Raw genomic sequence first — 20,328 nt, forward strand, 5'->3', positions numbered from 1 at the left:
GTGTGCACTTGTAAATACTCTTAATATATTTGAAATCAATTGAACAAACGTCTGTCAATCTTTGAAAGTCCATAGAAGTATAATAAGTCTATGGTTGAAACAAAGTAATAGATGCTATCCTGTGGGCTAAGCGGTAAAACTTTTTTTAGGCGTTCATGGTGCCGAAGTAGTAGGTGAATAACAACGGACAGTGATCCCGGATAATCTGACTGTTTCGCTGGAATCTTCTTCAGCAGAACTACAAAAGAATTCAAATATGAAACAATGACCTGTGTACATGAACACTATATAAGCTTCACACATTACAATCCATATGCTACAACTACAATAAGAACAACAAAAGTACATACCCCATAGATTAGTAAAATGCACAAGGAGCAGTGGTCATGTGGATATGTAACCACTGCTACCAGTTGCATGATACCTGAAGCATAAGTAACCATTCCCAGGTGGCGCTCATTACAGGGAGAATGAATTGCAGTAATTCAATTTAAGGGTACAAAGCAATATAACAACAATAAGAAAACATCAAATAAAACAATTTAAATCCAGTTCAGAATTGAGTCCTTCAGGGTGAATGGTCTTAAACATAAAAATGAACTGAGATTCTTTCTGTCGTAGCCGTTTTTCATGATCTTGTCTTTTGTTGATGTTTTCTCATTCACCCACAGTCCTGTGAACAATAAATCCCTATCAGAATGATTCTGCGATAGAAAATGCTCAACCAGAGGAGCTTCCAACACAGCACACCCTGCTCTAATAGCTAACCTATTGTTTGCTCTCAATTTTTTTCCTCATGGTGTGGGAATGTTCAGGGGTGCAGGAGAGGATATATTGTGAGATTATATCCTAATCCAATTTGTGCTAACAAGTTCCCAAAATATCAGCAGAGTTTATAACATTCCCCTTTTTGTTCGCAACGGTAACGTCTGCACAGGTTCGCTAGAACCTCTATAATAATTACTCTGGTAGTTTCCCCTTTGTTCCCTCTTAAAATACAAGACACGACACAGTCTTTATAAAGGTATAAAAGAGTTTACTCACGTTCTGTATCACAATATGATCCCAGAAGGCAGACAGGCTTAAAAAGGTAAAATACACGTAGAATCTATCTTATAGGAAAATAGTCCTCTCCTCTCTTGGCTGAGAGCCAAGAGGGCATCCTACTTCTTCGAAAGGTGATGGCAGAGAGAGAGAGAGAGATGGCTGCCTGCCCTGTGCTTTTATCATTTACCTGCACAGGTGAGGCCCCACCCACCTCTGGTCACTTGCGGAGGAAGTCCGTCCGCAGGAAGTTTACCTGCTTGCTGGACAGACATCCCTCCCCATGTTCTAACATGTACACTCTAGGAATGTTGTCATTGACTGCTCCTGCGTTTTACATCCCACACATGGATGTGAATGGTTGTGGAATAGGCAAGCAGCCAGTCGCTGTTTACTGTACTTGCTACGCTATTGCTGCTGTTTCACTTTCTTCAGCTGCCCTGAACGTCTTTGTTGTTTTCCATAGGCACTTCTTCTGCATATAAGAGCAACCCAAATGCACCATCTTCCAGGCTCGGCACACTGATGGAGGGCTCCACAAGTTCTACCTGTAGTACAGCCCCTGCTGCTGCTGCTGCCACCAGCAGTAGCCCTCCCAAAATTTTATATACTAAATATGAATTGGACATTGACATGGAGACCGGTAAAAGGCCCAAGAAATGTCCAGGGAAAGGGAAAGAGTCCATTGAGTCCATCTTGGAAGAATATTCTCAGCAAGTCAGAGATCTGCAGAAGAAGCTAAATGAAGTGAGTTTCAAGCTTGGCAGAAAGGCTCTCAGTGTACTGAATGTCATTTAACTGCAGGGGGTAGATATCACAACCAGGGCAGTGTATTCCCTGCACTAAAGGTGGTGGCGGGAGAATCAAAACCGTTGACCAAGGTAACTTAAGTTATGCACCAAGAAAATCTGAATGCAGCAGATTGGGATCATACAGGAAAGGTTTTATAATTACTGTATTTTTTGCTCTAGACCACAAGACGCACCTAGTTTTTGGAAGAGGAAAACAAGAAAAAAAATATTCTGAATTTCAGAAGCCAGAACAGCAAGAGGGATCGCTACGCAGTTAAAGCAGCAATCCCTCTTGCTGTTCTTGCTTCTGGGATAGCTGCGCAGCCTGCATTCGCTCCATAAGACACAAGAAAAGTAAGATTTCCCCTTACTTTTTAGAAGGGAAAAAGTGAGTCTTATAGAGCAAAAAATATGGTGATTATAATTTTTTCAAAATTTCATAATCAGCTTTTAGGAAGTTTTAATAGAAACATTTTAATAAATAAATGCACACATTGATATTGGTTACACTACCCAAATGTTGGGAACTGTTTGTTAAGGGTGAGGAAACCTCTCTTCATCTCAGTTCAGGAGCCCAGTTTAACTAGTTTAGTTTCTATTCTGCAGATACGCTTTCAGAGCCTGGATTTTAATCTGCAACTGCATGCCTTTGTGTGGTGCATGTTTGTGAAAATGAGGGGGTGTTGTTGAAGGCTAGGGATAGATCAGGCTCCCTTTTATGGCTGGTTCTGTTAAATGAAAATGGTCTGCTATGTCTAAATGATACCTTTTGCGCTCATCAGATTAGCAAAACAGCCAGAGCCGGATAATTCATCATGGAAAACTGCAGCAAGCCTTCTCTTAATTACAATTATCTGACTTCTGCAAATCGGAAGATCTGTCCTAGAGCAGTGCCGCCAATATTTGCCTTGCTCCATTTCCCAAATTGCATTTTGTCTACTGTTAATGCTGTTTCATGATCTTATTTCGCTTCCCGCAGGCTACAGAACAGCATGAGCAACAGAAATTAACTTTAAGACAGACAATAATTGAGTTGCAGACAAACCTTCGGGAGGTAACGAGGGAAAAAGAGTCTATAACTGATCTCAGGTGAGCACCCTCATGGTACAAACTAGAGAGGGTGTCAGGGACTGGTTCAACACAGAGGAATGGTGGGAGAAACCAGCTGGGGAACCCCCAATTGAAGAAGGCTCAGAGCCCAGGGAGTGGTGGTAGGACAGTGATGAGTGGTCAGAGGGAGAAGAGGGAGAAGAGTGGTGTTAAATGCTGAAGAGGTAACATGGCTTAGTGAGCTTGGAGAGTCTGTGGCAGTGATAGGTCAGGCTTGTGAAGAAACATGGGTGTCTCCGCCTCCTACAGCAACAAGCTCCCCTCCCCCTGGTCTCCCAGAACCAGGAGAGGCATGAAGCGAGAGGAGCAAATACAGACAAGCAGGCACAGTCTCCAATTGCTGGGGGGGGGGGGGACCTGGAAGAGGAGAAGACACAGCTATCTATGGGGAGGCAGGGACCTTTCGTCTTGGCAACTACTTCGTGGGGGCAGAACTTGAGTTGCCATGCTCATTAGGCCTCCCACTCCTGGGCAGATCCGGTTTTGCTTATAAGGAGTTACCGTATTTTTCGCCCTATAGGACGCACTTTTTCCCCTCCAAAAATGAAGGGGAAATGTGTGTGCGTCCTATGGGGCGAATGCAGGCTTTCGCTGAAGCCTGGAGAGTGAGAGGCGTCGGTGTGCACCGACCCCTCTCGCTCTCCAGGCTTCAGGAAGCTCTCTGCAAGCCTTGCGCGCCTGGCGGGAGTTCCCCCGGGCGCGCAAGGCTTGCGGGCGGCAGCCTGCAGCCCGGAGCACGGGGCGCCCTCCGGAGGACGCCCCGTGCTTCACGCAGGTGTCCGCAAGCCTTGCGCATCCGGGGGAATTCCCCCCGGGCTCGCAAGGCTTGCGGATAGCAGCCTGTTCTGGGGGCTGTGGTCAGGGGAAGTGCGGGCTTCCCCCGCCCCAGCCCCGCAGCTGGGGGGGGACATAATTTTTTTATTATTCATTTCCCCCCAAAAAAATGAGGTGCGTCCTATGGGCCAGTGCGCCCTATAGGGCGAAAAATGCGGTAACTCCAGCTTTCTCAGTGTGATTTACTGCTGGCTCCTGTCAGAGGGCCACAGTTCTAAGACCATTTGCATATTCCAATTGCAGCTTCCCAGCTAGGCTCTAAAATTATGACCTGGGATCAAAGAAAACATCTTGGGAATGGCCCCATGCCCTGTGCAACTCAGGGAGCTGGTATTGTTTTGCAGACCTCCCGTTTTCCCAGGTAGTGGGAAGTTCCAGAGTCAATTTGCTACACGGTCAGTTGTCTTGTGACGATGGCATATCAGAAGTTTAACAGTGGTTTCTTTTTCATATTGTTGCGGGTTTGGGGGGACCAGGGGCAGAAAGCTTTTACAGCCCAAGAGCCACATTTCCTTCTGGGCAACCTGCCAAAGGCCACATGCCATTGGTGGGTGGAGCCAAAAGCAAAAGTGGGTGGGGAGACCTATGTAAATTTTACCTTTGTACAATAGTCTAGGTCAGCATAGAAGTGTACCCAGAATATCACTAAAAGACTGAAGCTGTACACCTGTTTGAGACTGCAAAAGAAACCACAAAACACAATTGTGGGATGTTGTCAGAAGCCCCTGAATTTGCATTGGATGCTTCCTTTTCTGATAAATAGGCGAAAAGAGTCTCAAACCCAAGAGGATCTCAATTGCAAGCTGAAGGCTACAATCAGTGAGCTGCAAACAGCCAATCACCTTCAGGAGGAGATGCTGAAGGAAGCCAACAACCAAACAGAACATCTGAAAAAGATGGTACAGGGCCATGAAGACATCCTCCAGGAACTTCGCAATGTCCTACTGGCCTATGAAGAAAGTTCGGGAAAGAAGATCTTTGATCAGGAGAGCATCGCCAACCTTCACATCTGCAACCTTCCCAGGGCTTTCAGTAAAGTTCTGCGAGATCTAGATACAGAGATATCCCTGCTCAAAGCGAGGCTTACTCCAGTAAGTGCCCTTCAACTCATTCTGAATGAAATTTAAGCATAAGATCACTGTGTACTCAAGACAGGAGGGAATCTGGTGGCATAACCAAGGTCATATTGACCGCTGAATTGTAACCAGGTAACAGGAGCACAAGCTCAGCTCACACCCTGTGGTCATTTTTACACTTGATTATCCTATTTCACAGGATAGAATTAGGCAACAATTTTGGATCTAACCACACTGGCATCCCTTTTTGTTGGCCAGTGATCGGCCACATTTCTGGTGTGCAGCCATGCATGCTCTGGTCCCTTTGAAAACACTGAGGCTTAAATGCAGATAACTAGATTGCACCTCTGATTAGGCTCTGGGGCAGACCTGGTATGAAAACGTCCATTCCATGTGTCAAAACTTGGGTCACCTCCCACTCCTCATAAGGCTGGAGTTTGGAGCTGGGCGGGGAGATTCAAAGGGCAGCAAAAGCAGGTGGGAGGGGGCACTGAGCTCCTGCCAAATCTCACCCACCTCTCCCCAGAATGAATTCCTACCTCCTGTCATTTTTCTTGCTGGGATTTGACGAAGGCAGAACAATCAACTAAGATTTTAATGGGTGTTAAAGCCCTAACATGAATAAATTATTGTTAATAACCACAACTATTGTTATTCTCTTATTTATGCAGAACCGCTTTTTCTGCAAACCCCTGGACCTATGCCTTAGCAGTCTGGTTTCAAACTATACAGGAAAATGTCTCACCCAAAGGGGGTCAGGATCAGGTTGGTTTTTCCAGCCCAGCATGCAAAAGGTCCCAGTTTCAATCAATAGCATCTCCATTTGGAGAATCTTGGGTAGCAGAGCTGGGAAAGAGCCTGAGACCTTGGAAGACCCATTGCCTCTCTGAGGAGTCAACTAGGCTCATTCATACTCATGGTATTATGCTGCATACTGCATCCTTCCCTAATCTGTGGTCCAAAACGTCCACATGCTTTGGACTACAGTTCATCCCAGGCCCTTGGCCATGCTGGCTGGGCCTGGCAGGAGTTGTTCACCAAAACATCTGGAAAGCACACAGCTGTGAAAGGCTGCAGCCAATCTCATACTTCCATAGGATGAGTGTTGAAGCCTCTGAACCACAGCAATCTCTTCCCCTTCCTGTGGTCACAGGCCTGGCAATTAAGATGACACTGTGGTGAATTGTGGAGCACATACAGGACAGTTGTTGAAGCCTGTGCCAGGTGGAGAAAGAGCCAAGTAGAGGCATTTTATTCTTTCAGCTTCTAGGCTCTGGCAAGTCCCTTGGAATAAGCAACAGTGGGAGCAATAACCACAAGCTTATCTTGTGCAGATGTTGCTGTTGTTTGCATCCTTCTGTCTCGAGAGACAATGGAGTGCGACTCTGAGGGTAAAGTTAGCAGCACCGATGTGAACTCCCCAGGGTGCAAGCCTAGGCAGTGTGTATGGAGGTCCTGGGCTGACCAGTCAACAAGGCCTGGCTGATGTGGTTCAAAGGAAAGCAGAACAATACGTTTGGCACCAGCTTGACTGCAGGAGTTAGCGGAAAGAGGCATATAAGATGCCATCCAACTGTCTTAGGGACTCCACTCTGGATTTGTGTAGGGTTTATTCCTTAGCCTTTTCTTCTCCCCAAGATATCCTGCCAGGCAGTAGAGGCTGACAAGCCCCATATGCCCTCACTTCCCTCTACAGCAGCCTTTCTCAACCTGTGGGTCCCCAGATGTTGTTGAACTACAACTCCCATCACCCCTACCTAGCAAGGCCAGAGCTCAGGGATGATGGGAGTTGTAGTCCAACAACATCTGGGGACCCACAAGTTGAGAACCACTGCTCTACAGCATGGGTAGGCAAACTAAGGCCCGGGGGCCGGATCTGGCCCAATCGCCTTCTAAATCCAGGACAGTCTGGGAATCTGCGTGTTTTTACATGAGTAGAATGTGTGATTTTATTTAAAATGTGTCTCTGGATTATTTGTGGGGCATAGGAATCCGTTCATTATTTCCCCCCAAAATATAGGTCTGAGGGACAGTGGACCGGCCCCCTGCTGAAAAAGTTTGCTGACTCCTGCTCTACAGCATGTGCAGAAACCACCTTCTCCACTGTTGTACCTACTATTGGTCTCATCTGCTCAATCCACCAGAGCCTGTCTTTGCATGCAGGAGAAGTCCCTATTTTGCTGAGGGTTTGAAACCCATCAGCTACCCTCACCTGGTTTAGCTGGCCAATCAAAGCTATTCCCTGGGGTGTGGCTGCTTTTGCATGGTGACAGCTTCCAGGAGCCCCAGGTGAGGGCTAAGTGCCAGGTGGGGACCAAAGGTGGACAAACTACCCCAGAAGGAGCACAGTGTGTCCCCCACCAGAGGTACTAGCCCTCTCCTGACACCCCATACACCTCCCATCCCACCACAAATGCAGCTGGAGTTATTCAGAATACACAGTCAGCACTGATTGCATGTTAATGATAAACCACCATGTGATCCTTATCAGTCTAAACATAGGAGTGCTGAATCAACAAACTTCGCTATCCCCCTTAATGCTTGTGTTCTGTAAATAGGCTGCTGTAAGGTCCTTTATGAAATACGTTTAAGTAAGGCTAATTGCTCACTTGGTTGTGACTGATGACTGTTTATTAATAACAGATGGAAGAGCAAGTGGACATGGTGAGGAGAGAATCACAGTGCAAAACTGAAGCTTTGCTTCAACAGCAACAAGAGAGGTACACTGTGCTCTTATCTTCTTCCTCTATATTTGTTTAGAAAATAATTCATAAGACTAAAATTTAGAACAAAGAACAGAAAATGACTGCATTTGTCAAAATATGCTGCCACCTTGAACTCTTGGAAGAAAGGTAAGATAGAAATCTAATAAATCAGTAAATAGTTAAAAGCCCATCCAGTTTCATAGACAGGGAGAGTTCCCATTTCTTTTCCCACCTCACTGCACATCCAATCTTGAGTTAGAGAAGCTGGCCTGATCTGGAGACGGCTGTCAGTTGCGACGAGGTTGGCTTGGGAAATACGTGCTCCCTCACTGCTACTACTCCTTCCCACTGCCTTCACAGTGATAAATGGAAAGGTGAGAAGCAGGGATGGAAACTTCCAGCCTTCTATGTTGCCCCTTTGTAGGAGATGAATTGAGGATTGAATCTGTAGATTAAGATTAAAACCTCCTATCCTGTGTGTAGGAGAAAGACAAAAAGTCAGCAGGCTGAGAAGTCTTTTTAGAAAACACTTCTATGTTTTTGCATCTTACTAAAGCTTAGGAATTGGGCTATTGCACCTTTTAATCCCTTTTATTTGTGGTCTGCTGACCTCCTCTCTTCACTCCTGTTGCAGAGAACGAACCACAAGTTTTTAGTAAGATAAAACAAAAAAAGGTTTACTTACATTTCAATGCAGGCAGGAAATACAGCAAAATAGTATGCAGAAAACTACTTCCAAGTTACAGTAAAATAAAAGTTGGTAGTCTCAGTAGCTTGGCTGAAACCAGGAGCTTCAACAAAACATCTTTGCTTAGCTTGGAAGCATGATGGAAGAGAGTAACTCAGAGGCAGGAGGAAGTATGAAATATTATCTCCTCTGCTACATAATTCCTGCCCAGAGGAGTCAAGGGAAGTGGGCACACAGAGGGTCCTCTTTGGAAGTTTAAGAACCCTCTCTGTACTAGCCCTGTGCTTGTCTAGCGAAACATGATGGCTGAACTCCCATCGGGAATAAATGGGGACTGGGCTGTGTGCAGAATCTTGGGAACTGTAGTTTACCCCTCACAGAGCTGCTATCCTAATAATAATAATAATAATTATTATTATTATTATTATTATTATTATTATTATTATTTATTTATATCCCGCCCTCCCCAGCTGAAGCTGGGCTCAGAGCGGCTAACAACAGTAAAATGATACAACATTCTAAAATCAGTTCATTATAAAATCAGTTCAAATCAGATCAATGGCAACCATTGGGCTAGAGTTCTGTGAGGATTGCCAAAGGAGGGGGTCAGGCTGTGTCCTGGCCAAAGGCCTGGTGGAACAGCTCTGTCTTGCAGGCCCTGCAGAAAGATGTCAAGTCCCGCAGGGCCCTAGTCTCCTGTGACAGAGCGTTCCACCAGATCGGAGCCACAGCCGAAAAAGCCCTGGCTCTGGTTGAGGCCAGCCTAACCTCTCTGTGGCCCGGGACCTCCAAGATGTTTTTGTTTGAAGACCGTAAGGTCCTCCGTGGGACATACCAGGAGAGGCGGTCCCGTAGGTACGAGGGTCCTAGGCCGTATAGGGCTTTAAAGGTTAAAACCAGCACCTTAAACCTGATCCTGTACTCCACCGGGAGCCAGTGCAGCTGGTATAGCACCGGGTGAATGTGATCCCACGGTGAGGACCCCGGAACACTTAACAAACTTCAGTTCCCAGGATTATTTGGGGGAAAGATGTGAGGTGTGTACCCAGCCTAGATTGTCCCCAAACACAGAGCTTTACTTTTCCCTACAAGAATGTACGATCTCAGAGACATTAGAAATCAAGCCACCTGCTATCTGCATTGCTTCATCCTAAGTTGTGTCTTTATCGCTCTAAAGCATGACTGAGGGCTTGCCCACACTTCTTCTTGTGCTGTGCATAAAAAGCATGAGGTTGAGAGGTTTTCTGCTTCACACACCCTTTTTAGGCATGGGTCAGAACAATTTCCCCCTTGCCTTGTTCCTTTCCAAAAGAAAACCCATTCTTTACCAGCGGAACAAATTTTTCTCTGGGGAGCAGTGGGAAGCAACGAGACAAAGTGAAGTGTGGATAAGCCCTCTATTTTTGCCACTGCCTTCTCTACAGATAGATCACTGATGTCTTACTATTGCATTTCTGTTTTTTGTGGGGGTTTTTTAATAACAGTGTTGAGAGACTGATAAGTGCGCATGAACAGGAATTGGAAGCTCTGAACGAAAAGCTGAACAGCTCTCGCAGCCATGCAAGCAACATCGAAAGCCAGCTGGAGATCATCCAGTAAGTGTCTCAGTAATGCTGTTCTGCAAGTACATCACTGAAGAGTATTGCAAGCAAACACTGTCTGCTGAATACACAGAAACCCTTGATTATACCAATGCAGGACACGGATTGTTTACTAGATTTCTCTTAGGATTCATTAAACCTTTTAGGGTGAGAATTCTGGGGTGGAAGAAAGCTGGTTAGGACCCCTGCCCTCCTGCTTTCCCAGTGTAATGCAGTATAAATTTAAGTAGAAGAGAAATTCTAGTGACACAGGAATAATGTGTAGTAGACCATAGCTGGAGCAAATTTGGGGCTCATTCACATTTTTGCTTGACCCGTATTTTGAATGTATTGTATTATGTATCAATTAATTCCCCCAGGTCCAATAACTTTTTTCATTCTGTGGCTGTGCCATGCCAAAAACTGATCGTACCCGCTGAATTGAACCTCGGTTAAGCAAAAACTCTCATTGGATTTTTCACACATCTGTGAAGATCTAGTTCAGTGTGCAATATCATGTTTTTGGAAGGCACAGCTTGCAGAATAACAATAAAACTATTGGAAACGGGATAATTAATCAATAATAATAATAATAATAATAATAATAATAATAATAATAATATTTTTATTATTTATACCACGCCCATACGGCTGGGTTTCCCCAGCCACTCTAGGCGGCTTCCAGCAAAATATTAAAATACAATAATTCATCAAATATTAAAAGCAGTACACAATACAGTGGTACCTCGGGTTAAGTACTTAATTCATTCTGGAGGTCCATTCTTAACCTGAAACTGTTCTTAACCTGAAGCACCACTTTAGCTAATGGGGCCTCCCACTGCTGCCATGCCGTCGGAGCACGATTTCTGTTTTCATCCTGAAGCAAAGTTCTTAACCTGAAGTACTATTTCTGGGTTAGTGTGGTCTGTAACCTGAAGCGTATGTAACCTGAAGCATCTGTAACCCGAGGTACCACTGTATTTTATCGCCCAGTAGTAAGCCATTGCAGGTGTACTGTAGTTATAAGTCTGTTTTATGTATTCCATTTCTGGCATGCCCTATCTGAAGGGCTTGGGAGCTGGGATAGCTCAGTTGGTAGAGCATGGGGCTCTTAATTTCAGGGTCGTGGCTTTATGTCTGCACCATTATCTCTGTACATGTTGCGCTTTCACATTGGCTTCAGGTTGTTCACTTTCTCTCTTTGTCCTACTATATTTTTTAGAGAGCAAGCAAGAAACCAGAACTCACTTTACATGCGACAGATCAATCAGCTGGAAAGCACTGTGTCCTCGCTGCGTTCTGAGCTCCGAGAATCAAGGAGGATGTCTCAGGACAAGGTGGGTTGCAAAATGATGTTGGCGAGACACTTGCAATTAAATTCTGTGTATGTGTTCTGTGATCATGAATCTAATGCATTTAGTATTATCCGCCGGGACAATATAACACCGGTCCTAAAGAATCTTCACTGGCTCCCAGTATGTTTCCGAGCACAATTCAAGGTGTTGGTGCTGACCTTTAAAGCCCTAAACGGCCTCGGTCCAGTATACCTGAAGGAGCGTCTCCACCCCCATCGTTCTGCCCGGACGCTGAGGTCCAGTGCAGAGGGCCTTCTGGCGGTTCCCTCATTGCGAGAAGCAAAGCTACAGGGAACCAGGCAGAGGGCCTTCTCGGTAGTGGCACCCGCCTTGTGGAACGCCCTCCCATCAGATGTCAAAGAGATAAACAACTACCTGACATTCAGAAGACATCTTAAGGCAGCCCTATTCAGGGAAGTTTTTAATGTGTGACATTTTAGTGTATTTTTGGTCTTTGTGGAAGCCGCCCAGAGTGGCTGGGGAACAAATAAATTATTTATTATTATTATTATTATTATTATTATTATTATTATTATTTATTATTATTACTATTATAGTAGTAGTATTTTAGGGTAGTGAAGAGGAGGAAATAAAAATCAGTAGCAATGCAGTATTCGTTTTTTTAAAAAGAATTACCCAGCAACAGAGTGGTTTTTAAGACCCCTTTGACATGGTTTTCATTGTAAAAGTAATAAAATACGCAACATAGTAATAAACAAAATCAAAAAACCCCTCCACAGTTTAAAAGGCCATGGATTGTTTAGTTAATCAAAGGCCTGGATGAAGAGGAATGTTTTGCCTGGCTCCTAAAGATACATAACCAAGGCACCAGGTGAATATCCTTTGGGAGATCATTTCACAAGCAGCAAGCCAGCACAAAAAAGATTTGTCCTCATGTTTCTGCTCTCCAGACTTCTCACAGTGGAGGAACACAAAGAAGGGCCTTAGACAATGATTGCTTAGAGGAAGGTTATGCAATGGTACCTTGGTTCCTGAATGGCTTAGTTGTCAAACAAATTGGCTCCCAAATGCCACAAACCCAGAATTAAGTTTTCCAGTTTGTGAACATTTTTTGGAAGCCGAACGTCCGACGTGGCTTCCATGGCTTCTAATTGAGTGCAGAAAGCTCCTGCAGCCAATCGGAAGCTGCACCTTGGTTTTTGAACGGGCTCCCAGAACCGATTAAGTTCGAGAACCAAGGTACCACTGTATTTTTGTCTTTTAAAATTTAGAGGCAATAATTCACACATAGTCATTTGACTTCCATTCCCAACTGCAGCTTAGGTTACAAGCCACATTGGGCTGGGCAGGTTCCTTCTTCCAAGTTACAAGTGAATGATGTTTTCTCTTATATAGAAAAGTCCAAGAAATCAAATAACAGGTAGGCTGATCAAGGTGACATGGCAGTGGATATCAAGAGGTGTTTTTTTGGGGGGGGGTTGGTAAAGTGATTCAGTACATGCTTTATTGAGTTCCACATGCCTTTCATTTACTTTTTCATGTATTGATCACGGAAGTGAATCACTAAGCACATGTATTCTTGCAATGAATGGGTGTTGGTCAAGAACACAGGTGAAGTTGTGCTGAGATTTGATTGATCTGTGAATTGTGCCAGTTTTCCAAACAAATATTTGGAAGTATTCTGTTAATATCTTAACAGCCTAGTCCACTTCCAGATTAGTATCAGATGTTGTTTTAGCAGCCATAGTGAAAACTAATAACAGGACTTGCTTTCTACCTCCACCAACTAAGAGGGTGTTCAAACAACCAAAAAGATTCAAGCAGGCAATCCAAATTATGCGCTGAAGAAAGAAAGAGAATCCTGAAAGCAGTGCCAACTTTGCAAACCAACTAGACTTGCATTATGTCTTGCTTTGCACTATTGGTTGGACAGTTTTAACTACTTTGCACGATTCTAGTTTTTGCTAATCAGAAGCAGCTAGTTGCCCTGTAGGAACCTGAAGGCCGGCCCCCGAGCACTGCAAATATCCACCCAGGCACCTTTTGGATTCCTGACAATTCAGGAGGCACATTCCATATACTGTCAAATGTGCCTTCAAAACTGCAGGCTAGAAAAAGCTTTTGTTTAAACAGAAAGGAGAGCTAAGGTTCCCAGGAAGCCGAGTTCTGCTCCTAGTACCTCATTCTGTGATACCACGTTTGTCCTGTTCCAGAAATTGGATCACAGCAGGCATGCTACCCCTTTCTTCCTCATAGAAATCTGCTGTAAGGCTATTTTGTGTGTCTTTGTGTTAATATCTTAGATAGAAGAACTGGAGAAACAGCTGCATTTGGTTCATTCCGAGATGGCGGAAGCTCAAAATGAAAGGGACCAGTATAGCCAGGAAACTGGAAACTTGGACGATCAGGTTCAGCAGTTGGTGGTAGGCATCTGAGACTGAATCACTTCCATAAAGTTTGCTTTCTGTAAATCACTTCAACGGTCCAGCTACGTAAGTAGATCAAATTCCAATCCTTTGTGTGAAACTGGGGGACACCAGAGCTTGTAATGAAGAGCCAGCTTTAATCTGCATGCTACATAAACCCACCACTACATTAAAAAAAGGGACACGGGTGGCGCTGTGGTCCAAACCACAGAGCCTAGGGCTTGCCAATCAGAAGGTCAGCGGTTTGAATCCCCGCAACGGGGTGAGCTTCCATTGCTCAGTCCCAGCTGCTACCCACCTAGCAGTTCGAAAGCACATCAAAGTGCAAGTAGATAAATAGGTACTGCTCCAGCGGGAAGGTAAATGGCGTTAACGTGTGCTGCTCTGGTTCACCAGAAGCAGCTTAGTCATGCTGGCCACATGACCCGGAAGCTGTCTGCTGGCTCCCTTGGCCAGTAAAGCGAGATGAGCGCTGCAACCCCAGAGTTGTCCGTGACTGGACCTAATGGTCAGGGGTCCCTTTGCCTTTACCTTTACATAAAAAAAGGAAAATACTCATTGGAAAATTATTTGAGAAAGTTGAACAGTTAGCACAGATCATTCAGGACTTGGAAAATGGTGCTGGGGAGGGTTCTTTAGCTGCATGTAAAAGAACATCACACAGGCATAGTCCGAGGAATGCTGTTGACTATCACACAACGCTCACATAACAGGATTCATGAGAAGTCTGAATTGTTAGCTTCATTTAGGACAGGAATAATTTCATTGTGAGTTGGGTGCATCAGTCATAAGTAAAAGACTAAGCAAGGGGTGGTGGTGAAAGGGAAGATGGGCATTGGGACAGGGAAAAGAGGAGCCTCCTATACTCTTATGCCATTTCCCCCCCCCCCACCCCAGCTTTCCCAATTTGCTTTCCTACTCATTAGGGAAAGGGAGCTTGGAGTGGCTCTTTTCATCATGGTGGGGAGAGCACAGATGGAAAGTAATAGGAAACTTATTGGGCTCCATCTCCTCTTCAGATTACAGCCTTACTTTGGGGGTGGAGAAACATTTTAAGGGAAGAATATATCTTGGCCTTTAGCCCAAATCAAGGACAACATTTCAGGTGTTAATAGCTAGCTGATGTCTGCCTGCCAGACAGACAGCGTACCTTTTACATGTTCTCTCTCTCTCTCTCTCTCTCTCCCCCCCCCCCCGATACTTTGGATATTGTAAATACTGGAAATCATACCTTATGTTTAATTTGAGCTGGAGTTCATTGTGCATTTAGCTTACGCAAATGAGTCACTCACCTAGGTCTGCCCTGTAGGATTAGTCATTTATTATTATTTTTCTCAAAGAATTTAAAAGAAAATATCATCAGAATAATAATTATCGCACTCTTCCTTCAGAAAGGGCTCCAAAAGTGACTTAACAAATAATTGAAACAAACAAGCAAAAAGCAGTTCCTGTCCTCAGAGTTTTACAACCTAAGAAGACACAACAAACCAGGAAAATGGATAGGGTGGGAGGAAGAAATGGCTGCTAATAAATAAGTAATTAAGCAAAACTCTGTTCTTGGTTACAAATTCTCATAAGGACAAGCTGTGTCGATGGAGACTTAGGGTTGCCATATTTCAAAAAGTGAAAATCTGGGCACAAAAGTTCTCTCTTTTATTTGGAAATTTTTGCAATTTCCATCTGGGCACTGTTTCTGACAGCTGAGTCCTGGAACCCCAGCTACTGTATGTCCAAAATATTTTGGATGTATGGCAACCCTAGATGGAGTGATGTGGCATCCCTTCTCCTCTCTCCTCTGCTGCACCCTGCCAGAAAGGCTGCTGCCAGATGGAGGGATGGAACGAGGAGCCTGATTTCCCAGCAGCGCTAATTGTGATGCCTCTCCTCTTCTACAGCCTATTGTAATGGCTGCCAACTAGACCCATGGAATACTTTTCAAAGCTTTATTTAATGCTTGGGAATCGCCCCGCCTTTCAGAGTGAGCTTCATAAGAAAGATATGGAGCTGAATCTGGAAAAAGAGCAGAACAAGCGGCTCTGGGATCGGGACACCGGCAGCAGCATCACCATTGACCACTTGCGGAGGGAACTGGACAACAAAAACATGGAACTGCAGCGCATGGAGTCCATCGTGTCGTCCATGAAGATGGAGTCCCAGGGGCAAATGGAACGTCAGGTCAGGAAAGGTGGCCCAAGCCGGGAACAATGCAAACGCCCCCAAGCCAAAGGGAAACATCCATACTGCAGATTGTATAGGTTCCTGATAGCCAAGTGATGCTGCTAACCCCTTCAATTAAAGCTGGAGGTGTGCTTCACTCTTGTGCCTTGTGGCTTAGGGCCCTCATATTTACGGGACCATCTCTCCTGGTATGCCCCGCAAAGGACCTTAAGGTCCATGAATAATCATAGCTTAGAGGTCTCGGGCCCTAAGTAAGCCAGATTATCCTCCACCAGGGCCAGGGCCTTCTCATTGATGCCTCCGACCTGATGGAATGCTCTGTCCCATGAGACTAGGGCCCTGCAGGATTTCACTTCCTTCCGCAGGGCCTGTAAGACAGAGCTTTTCCACCTGGCTTTCAATTTGAACTTAGCCTGATCTTTTATTTCCCTTCCTTCCCTCCCCCTCCCCTTTTTATGAAGATTACCCCCTCTGTGATCCCACAGCTAATTCTCCCCTGGTCTCCTTGCTGGCCCAAATAGGACTAATTTAGCCAGCTAGCCCTGGTTCTCATCTAATGTTTATTGGATGGATTTTCCCCCTAAACTGATTTTTGAATTCTGAATTTATTGTTATTCACGTTTTATACTGTTGTTTTTATGCTGTTTTTTGTTGCATTAATTAAGTGTTTTAAATTTGTTGTTAGCCGCCCTGAGCCTGGTTTTTGAACCGGGAAGGGCGGGGTATAAATAAAAATTGATTATTATTATTATTATTATTATTATTATTATTATTATTATTATGCCTGCAGTGGGTTATGTTGGGCAGCGGTGGAGGAAGCCGCTCAGGCGCCTGGGGCGGGGTGCCCAGGGGTGTGGCGAGCCGCCCATAGGGGCGTGGTGCACCGCGGGGCCTCCAGAGTCTGCAGTGAGCCGTCTTGCAGCTGGGGCAGCGGGCGGACTGTTTGGGCAGCATGGAGCCTGTGCGTGCCCAAGCCACCGTGTCTCCCAGGAGAGATGTGTGGCTCGGGTGCGCTGCATGCCCCATGGTGAGTGCCGCCTGGCATTTTGTCACCCCCGCCCCTCGGTGGTGACACCCAGGACGGACCGCCCCTACTGCACCCCCCTTCCTCCACCCCTGACATTGGGGCTTCAGTTGTGGGCAATCTATGGGTATTTCTTCAACTGGCCTGCAGGTGGCATGATTGCTTTTGGAGTTAAAGACCATGGTGGGGCTGCAACTGCAGGAAAAATTGAGGCACTGAGCAGTTGTACCAGGCGGTACTGAAAGTACCACGGCCCTGGACATCTCACTTTTGTGCTGGGATGAAATAATTTATTTTAATGCTTGTGACAAAAAGTTATGAAAAATAGCAATGGGGCAGCGTCTGCTTAACCCAGCCTGAATGATGCCATCCAAGTGTGTTGTGAATGCAATGGTCAGCATGCTGACCCACTAGGATCGAGGAGATAGGCAGGTTCAAATCCCCACAAGGCTCATTTTGGCCCCATTGATCTCTCTGAGAAGTCGTGGAGAGAGCTATATACACTGCCTTGAGAGCCATGGAGGAAAGACAGGAGACAAATGTGATAAGTAAAGGAGGAAGCCAAGTTGTTGCACTGTTAAAGAGAGCTTCCTCTCTTTTGGAAGCTTATTTAAGATTAAAACCTTTTTTGAATTCTTTGCGGCCTGGTATTTCATGCGCTGCTGTGAGGGAAGGTCTTTCAGGCATTTGGCAAGAGGGGTGGCTCAGAGCAGACAGCTTGGTGGGTGTTAAATGCCACAGAGGTGGCAAGGAGAGGGAGCCTCTGGCCCTCTGGAAGTATCACAAGATACATATTTTTTCAAAACATGGTTTCCATCCAGGAAACCACGCTTTGCCATAGAGAATGGATGTGGCTACCAGATATCCAAAACATGCTAGACACTGTCTTATGCAAAGGGAAGAAGTGGTTGAGAATAGGCAAGCAAGAAAGAGATGGCGGGAGTGACAGGGTGATGAGGAAATTTTGCCCAGGTGCCTAGGTGAAAGTTTCATTGGAGGAGAAAGTGGACAAAAGCATTAAGCCCACCCCTCTGATCTGAGGCTCTGTGGGGGAGAGGGAGACTACTGACTTGACCCCACAGACACTTCAGCCCCCGTACCTCCCCAGTCCCACCCCGGGCAGTCAAAATTGTAATAACCTCCCTTGATACAATGAAAACATATGGAACATTTGTGTCCCCCCCCCCCCAGATGTCTGCAATTAAGGAAAAGAACGAAAGCATTGAGAGGATGGCGTCCATGGCCTCCCAGCAAGAGTCCACCAAAGAGATGCTCCGCAAAGTCGTGGAGGAACTGACAGAGAAGAAGGTGAGTTTGGATGCCGCAGAGAAGCACGTGGCAGAGCTGACCTCGTGCCTGCAGGAGAAGGAGAAGGTGATCGAGGCGACCAACGAGGAAATCCAGAAGCTGCGTGGGCGCGTGGACGGGAAGCTGCAGGAGCTCCAGGTGTTGAAGAGCGAGAGCGACCACATGCGGAGCGTGCGCTCGGATTGCGACTCCCTGAGGCTGCAGGTGGTGGAGAAGGAGAAGGTGATTGAGATCCTGCGGAAGCAAGTCGAGAACATGACTCAGATCGTGGGCCAGCATAGTCGGACGGCTGGGTCAATGGAGATGGAAAAATGCCAGCTCGCGAAAGAAGTCAACGACAAGAAAATGGAACTCCATGAGCTTAAGGTGTGCATGTTTCGCTGTGTGCGGGGGAGTGTTGGCACTTTTTTAAAAAGATGAAGCTTTTCTTTTGGTCATGGGAATTCTGGGTCAGAAAACAAGACCAGAAGAGCTAGCTATAAACAGAATGCTTGACTAAATGCATACTGATCTGGGAAGACAGTTCATATGGCATGTCTTTAGTGCAAACAATTAAACCCCTGTGTTGCAAACAGTTATCAGTAATATCCAAGGCAATACGATGACCAAGTACAACAATGCGATGTCAGTGTAAACTCTTTATATAATCTATACAGAACATTGAACCGTATGAAATATATGAAATATGCACTCTGCAAAACCAAATAAACAGAAATCTTATAAATCTCTGAAAGTCACAAATATGCACTCTTGATGGATTCTCTTGAAAACATAGAACAATTGCTATGGAGCAGTGGTCATAAAGTTATGTAACCATACAATTCCATTTACCATAAAGATGGGTTTATGAAGCATTTCTGTATTCTTCTGCTGTGCTGAAGAAGAATTCCATGAAACAGTGGGTATATCCGGAATCACTGTTCACTACGTCTGTTTGCGGACCACTCCAGCAGTGTTGGACGTCATAAAACAAAGCTTTACAGCTTGTTTTCACCAGATAAGAATCTGACCCATTGCTTCTTTCAGAGACCTGCATAGTCTACAAAGACTTTCAGAGACTTATAAGACTTATGTTTATTTGGTTCTATGTTTTCAAGAGAATCCATCAAGAGTGCATATTTTGTGACTTTCAGAGATTTATAAGATTTCTGTTTATTTGGTTTTGCAGAGAGTGCATATTTCATACTGTTCAATGTCTTTAGTGCAGCCTTCACTAACATGGCACCCTCCAAATGTTTTAGGCCTCAACTCCCATCAGCCCCAGCCAACACCACTGTAGTGGCTGGGGCAGATGTCACTTGTAGTGCAAAACATTTAGAGGCCAGCAGGTTGACGAATGCTGCCTTAGTGTATGGGTCAAAAGGGCCCTTCCCACAGCTGATTTTGCTCATTTCAATCATCTAAAAATATAGTTGTGTATCTGGATGAATCCATTGTCTGCAAGGGTTGAGGGGGTCTTGAATCAGGGGCCCGGGCAGCCAGAGTCAAGCAGCTTACTCTTTGCACCGCTGTGGCAGTTTTCCAGAAGGAACTGCTGGCCAGCTCTCTGCTGCCCTTGGGCACCATCACTGCAGATGGCCTGAGGATGCTGTTGCAACTACTAGCTCATCAGTGGTCAGGTAATACAGTAGGCCCATGGGTATAGCCCTGGCTGTACAAATACTCTCTCATCTATCGTCTCAGTCTTGAGCAACTTGTCTTTCGGACAAAGACTGTGCTATCAGCACCCTGCTGTCAAAGTGGTGTGTCTTTTCCCATTCTGTTCTCAAGTTTAGAAATTACCATTTTCTAGTCACCTGTGGCAAGTAAGAATTGCTTTCTGGGTGACCAGCTATGGAGGGAAGTTTTGCAGAAGTTGTGTCCCCTCCTCCTTATTTAGGCTAGCCCTGTGAAGGTCAAATGGGCTAGCACGTTTAGTCAAGGAGCATAAAGGAGAATTAGCTTGTTTTATTTAGATTTTGCTGGACAAGAAAGACATCCAGGTTCGTGAGCTGGAGGCCAGGCTGAGCGAGATGGAGCTGGAGAAGGTGAAACTGATCAACGCCAGCTCTGAGAGGCTCCGGGCACTGAAAGAAGTAAGCATGGAAAAAGAAGAGCTGATGAGTGAAGTAAAAAGCAGCCGCATTGAGCTTGCTACGCTTGCAGGTATGGACCACCAGACAGGATATTATTCACCTGCTTCATCTTTCTTTGGGTTGCCTTCACAACCAAACAGTACATACCAGCAGGAAGGCCGGATTGGCCCTGC

The 20,328-nt window shown here is 45.4% G+C and overlaps 1 protein-coding gene and 1 long non-coding RNA gene across 10 annotated transcripts in view; one reads left to right on the forward strand and one right to left on the reverse strand.

The window, feature by feature from the left end:
* Positions 1–20,328, forward strand: part of CCDC158 (coiled-coil domain containing 158) — a 50,239-nt gene that overhangs the window by 9,574 nt on the left and 20,337 nt on the right. For all 9 annotated transcript variants that reach the window (XM_083571022.1, XM_083571030.1, XM_083571028.1 and 6 more), the window contains 10 exons: positions 1,511–1,791; positions 2,815–2,924; positions 4,543–4,870; positions 7,499–7,575; positions 9,733–9,843; positions 11,051–11,165; positions 13,448–13,567; positions 15,548–15,745; positions 17,964–18,446; positions 20,036–20,225. In XM_083571022.1, coding sequence (XP_083427148.1) covers positions 1,511–1,791; positions 2,815–2,924; positions 4,543–4,870; positions 7,499–7,575; positions 9,733–9,843; positions 11,051–11,165; positions 13,448–13,567; positions 15,548–15,745; positions 17,964–18,446; positions 20,036–20,225 — 2,013 coding nt within the window. The remainder of the gene's footprint in view (positions 1–1,510; positions 1,792–2,814; positions 2,925–4,542; positions 4,871–7,498; positions 7,576–9,732; positions 9,844–11,050; positions 11,166–13,447; positions 13,568–15,547; positions 15,746–17,963; positions 18,447–20,035; positions 20,226–20,328) is intronic.
* On the reverse strand, positions 13,601–20,146 carry LOC310742589. Its single transcript, XR_014538589.1, has 3 exons — positions 19,877–20,146; positions 14,102–18,314; positions 13,601–13,734 (listed from the first exon to the last, which is right to left on the reverse strand). It is a non-coding gene; the product is annotated as an uncharacterized lncRNA (long non-coding RNA).

The sequence above is a fragment of the Podarcis filfolensis genome, assembly GCF_964270895.1.
Source record: "Podarcis filfolensis genome assembly, chromosome: 9".
NCBI classification, from domain to species: Eukaryota; Metazoa; Chordata; class Lepidosauria; order Squamata; family Lacertidae; genus Podarcis; species Podarcis filfolensis.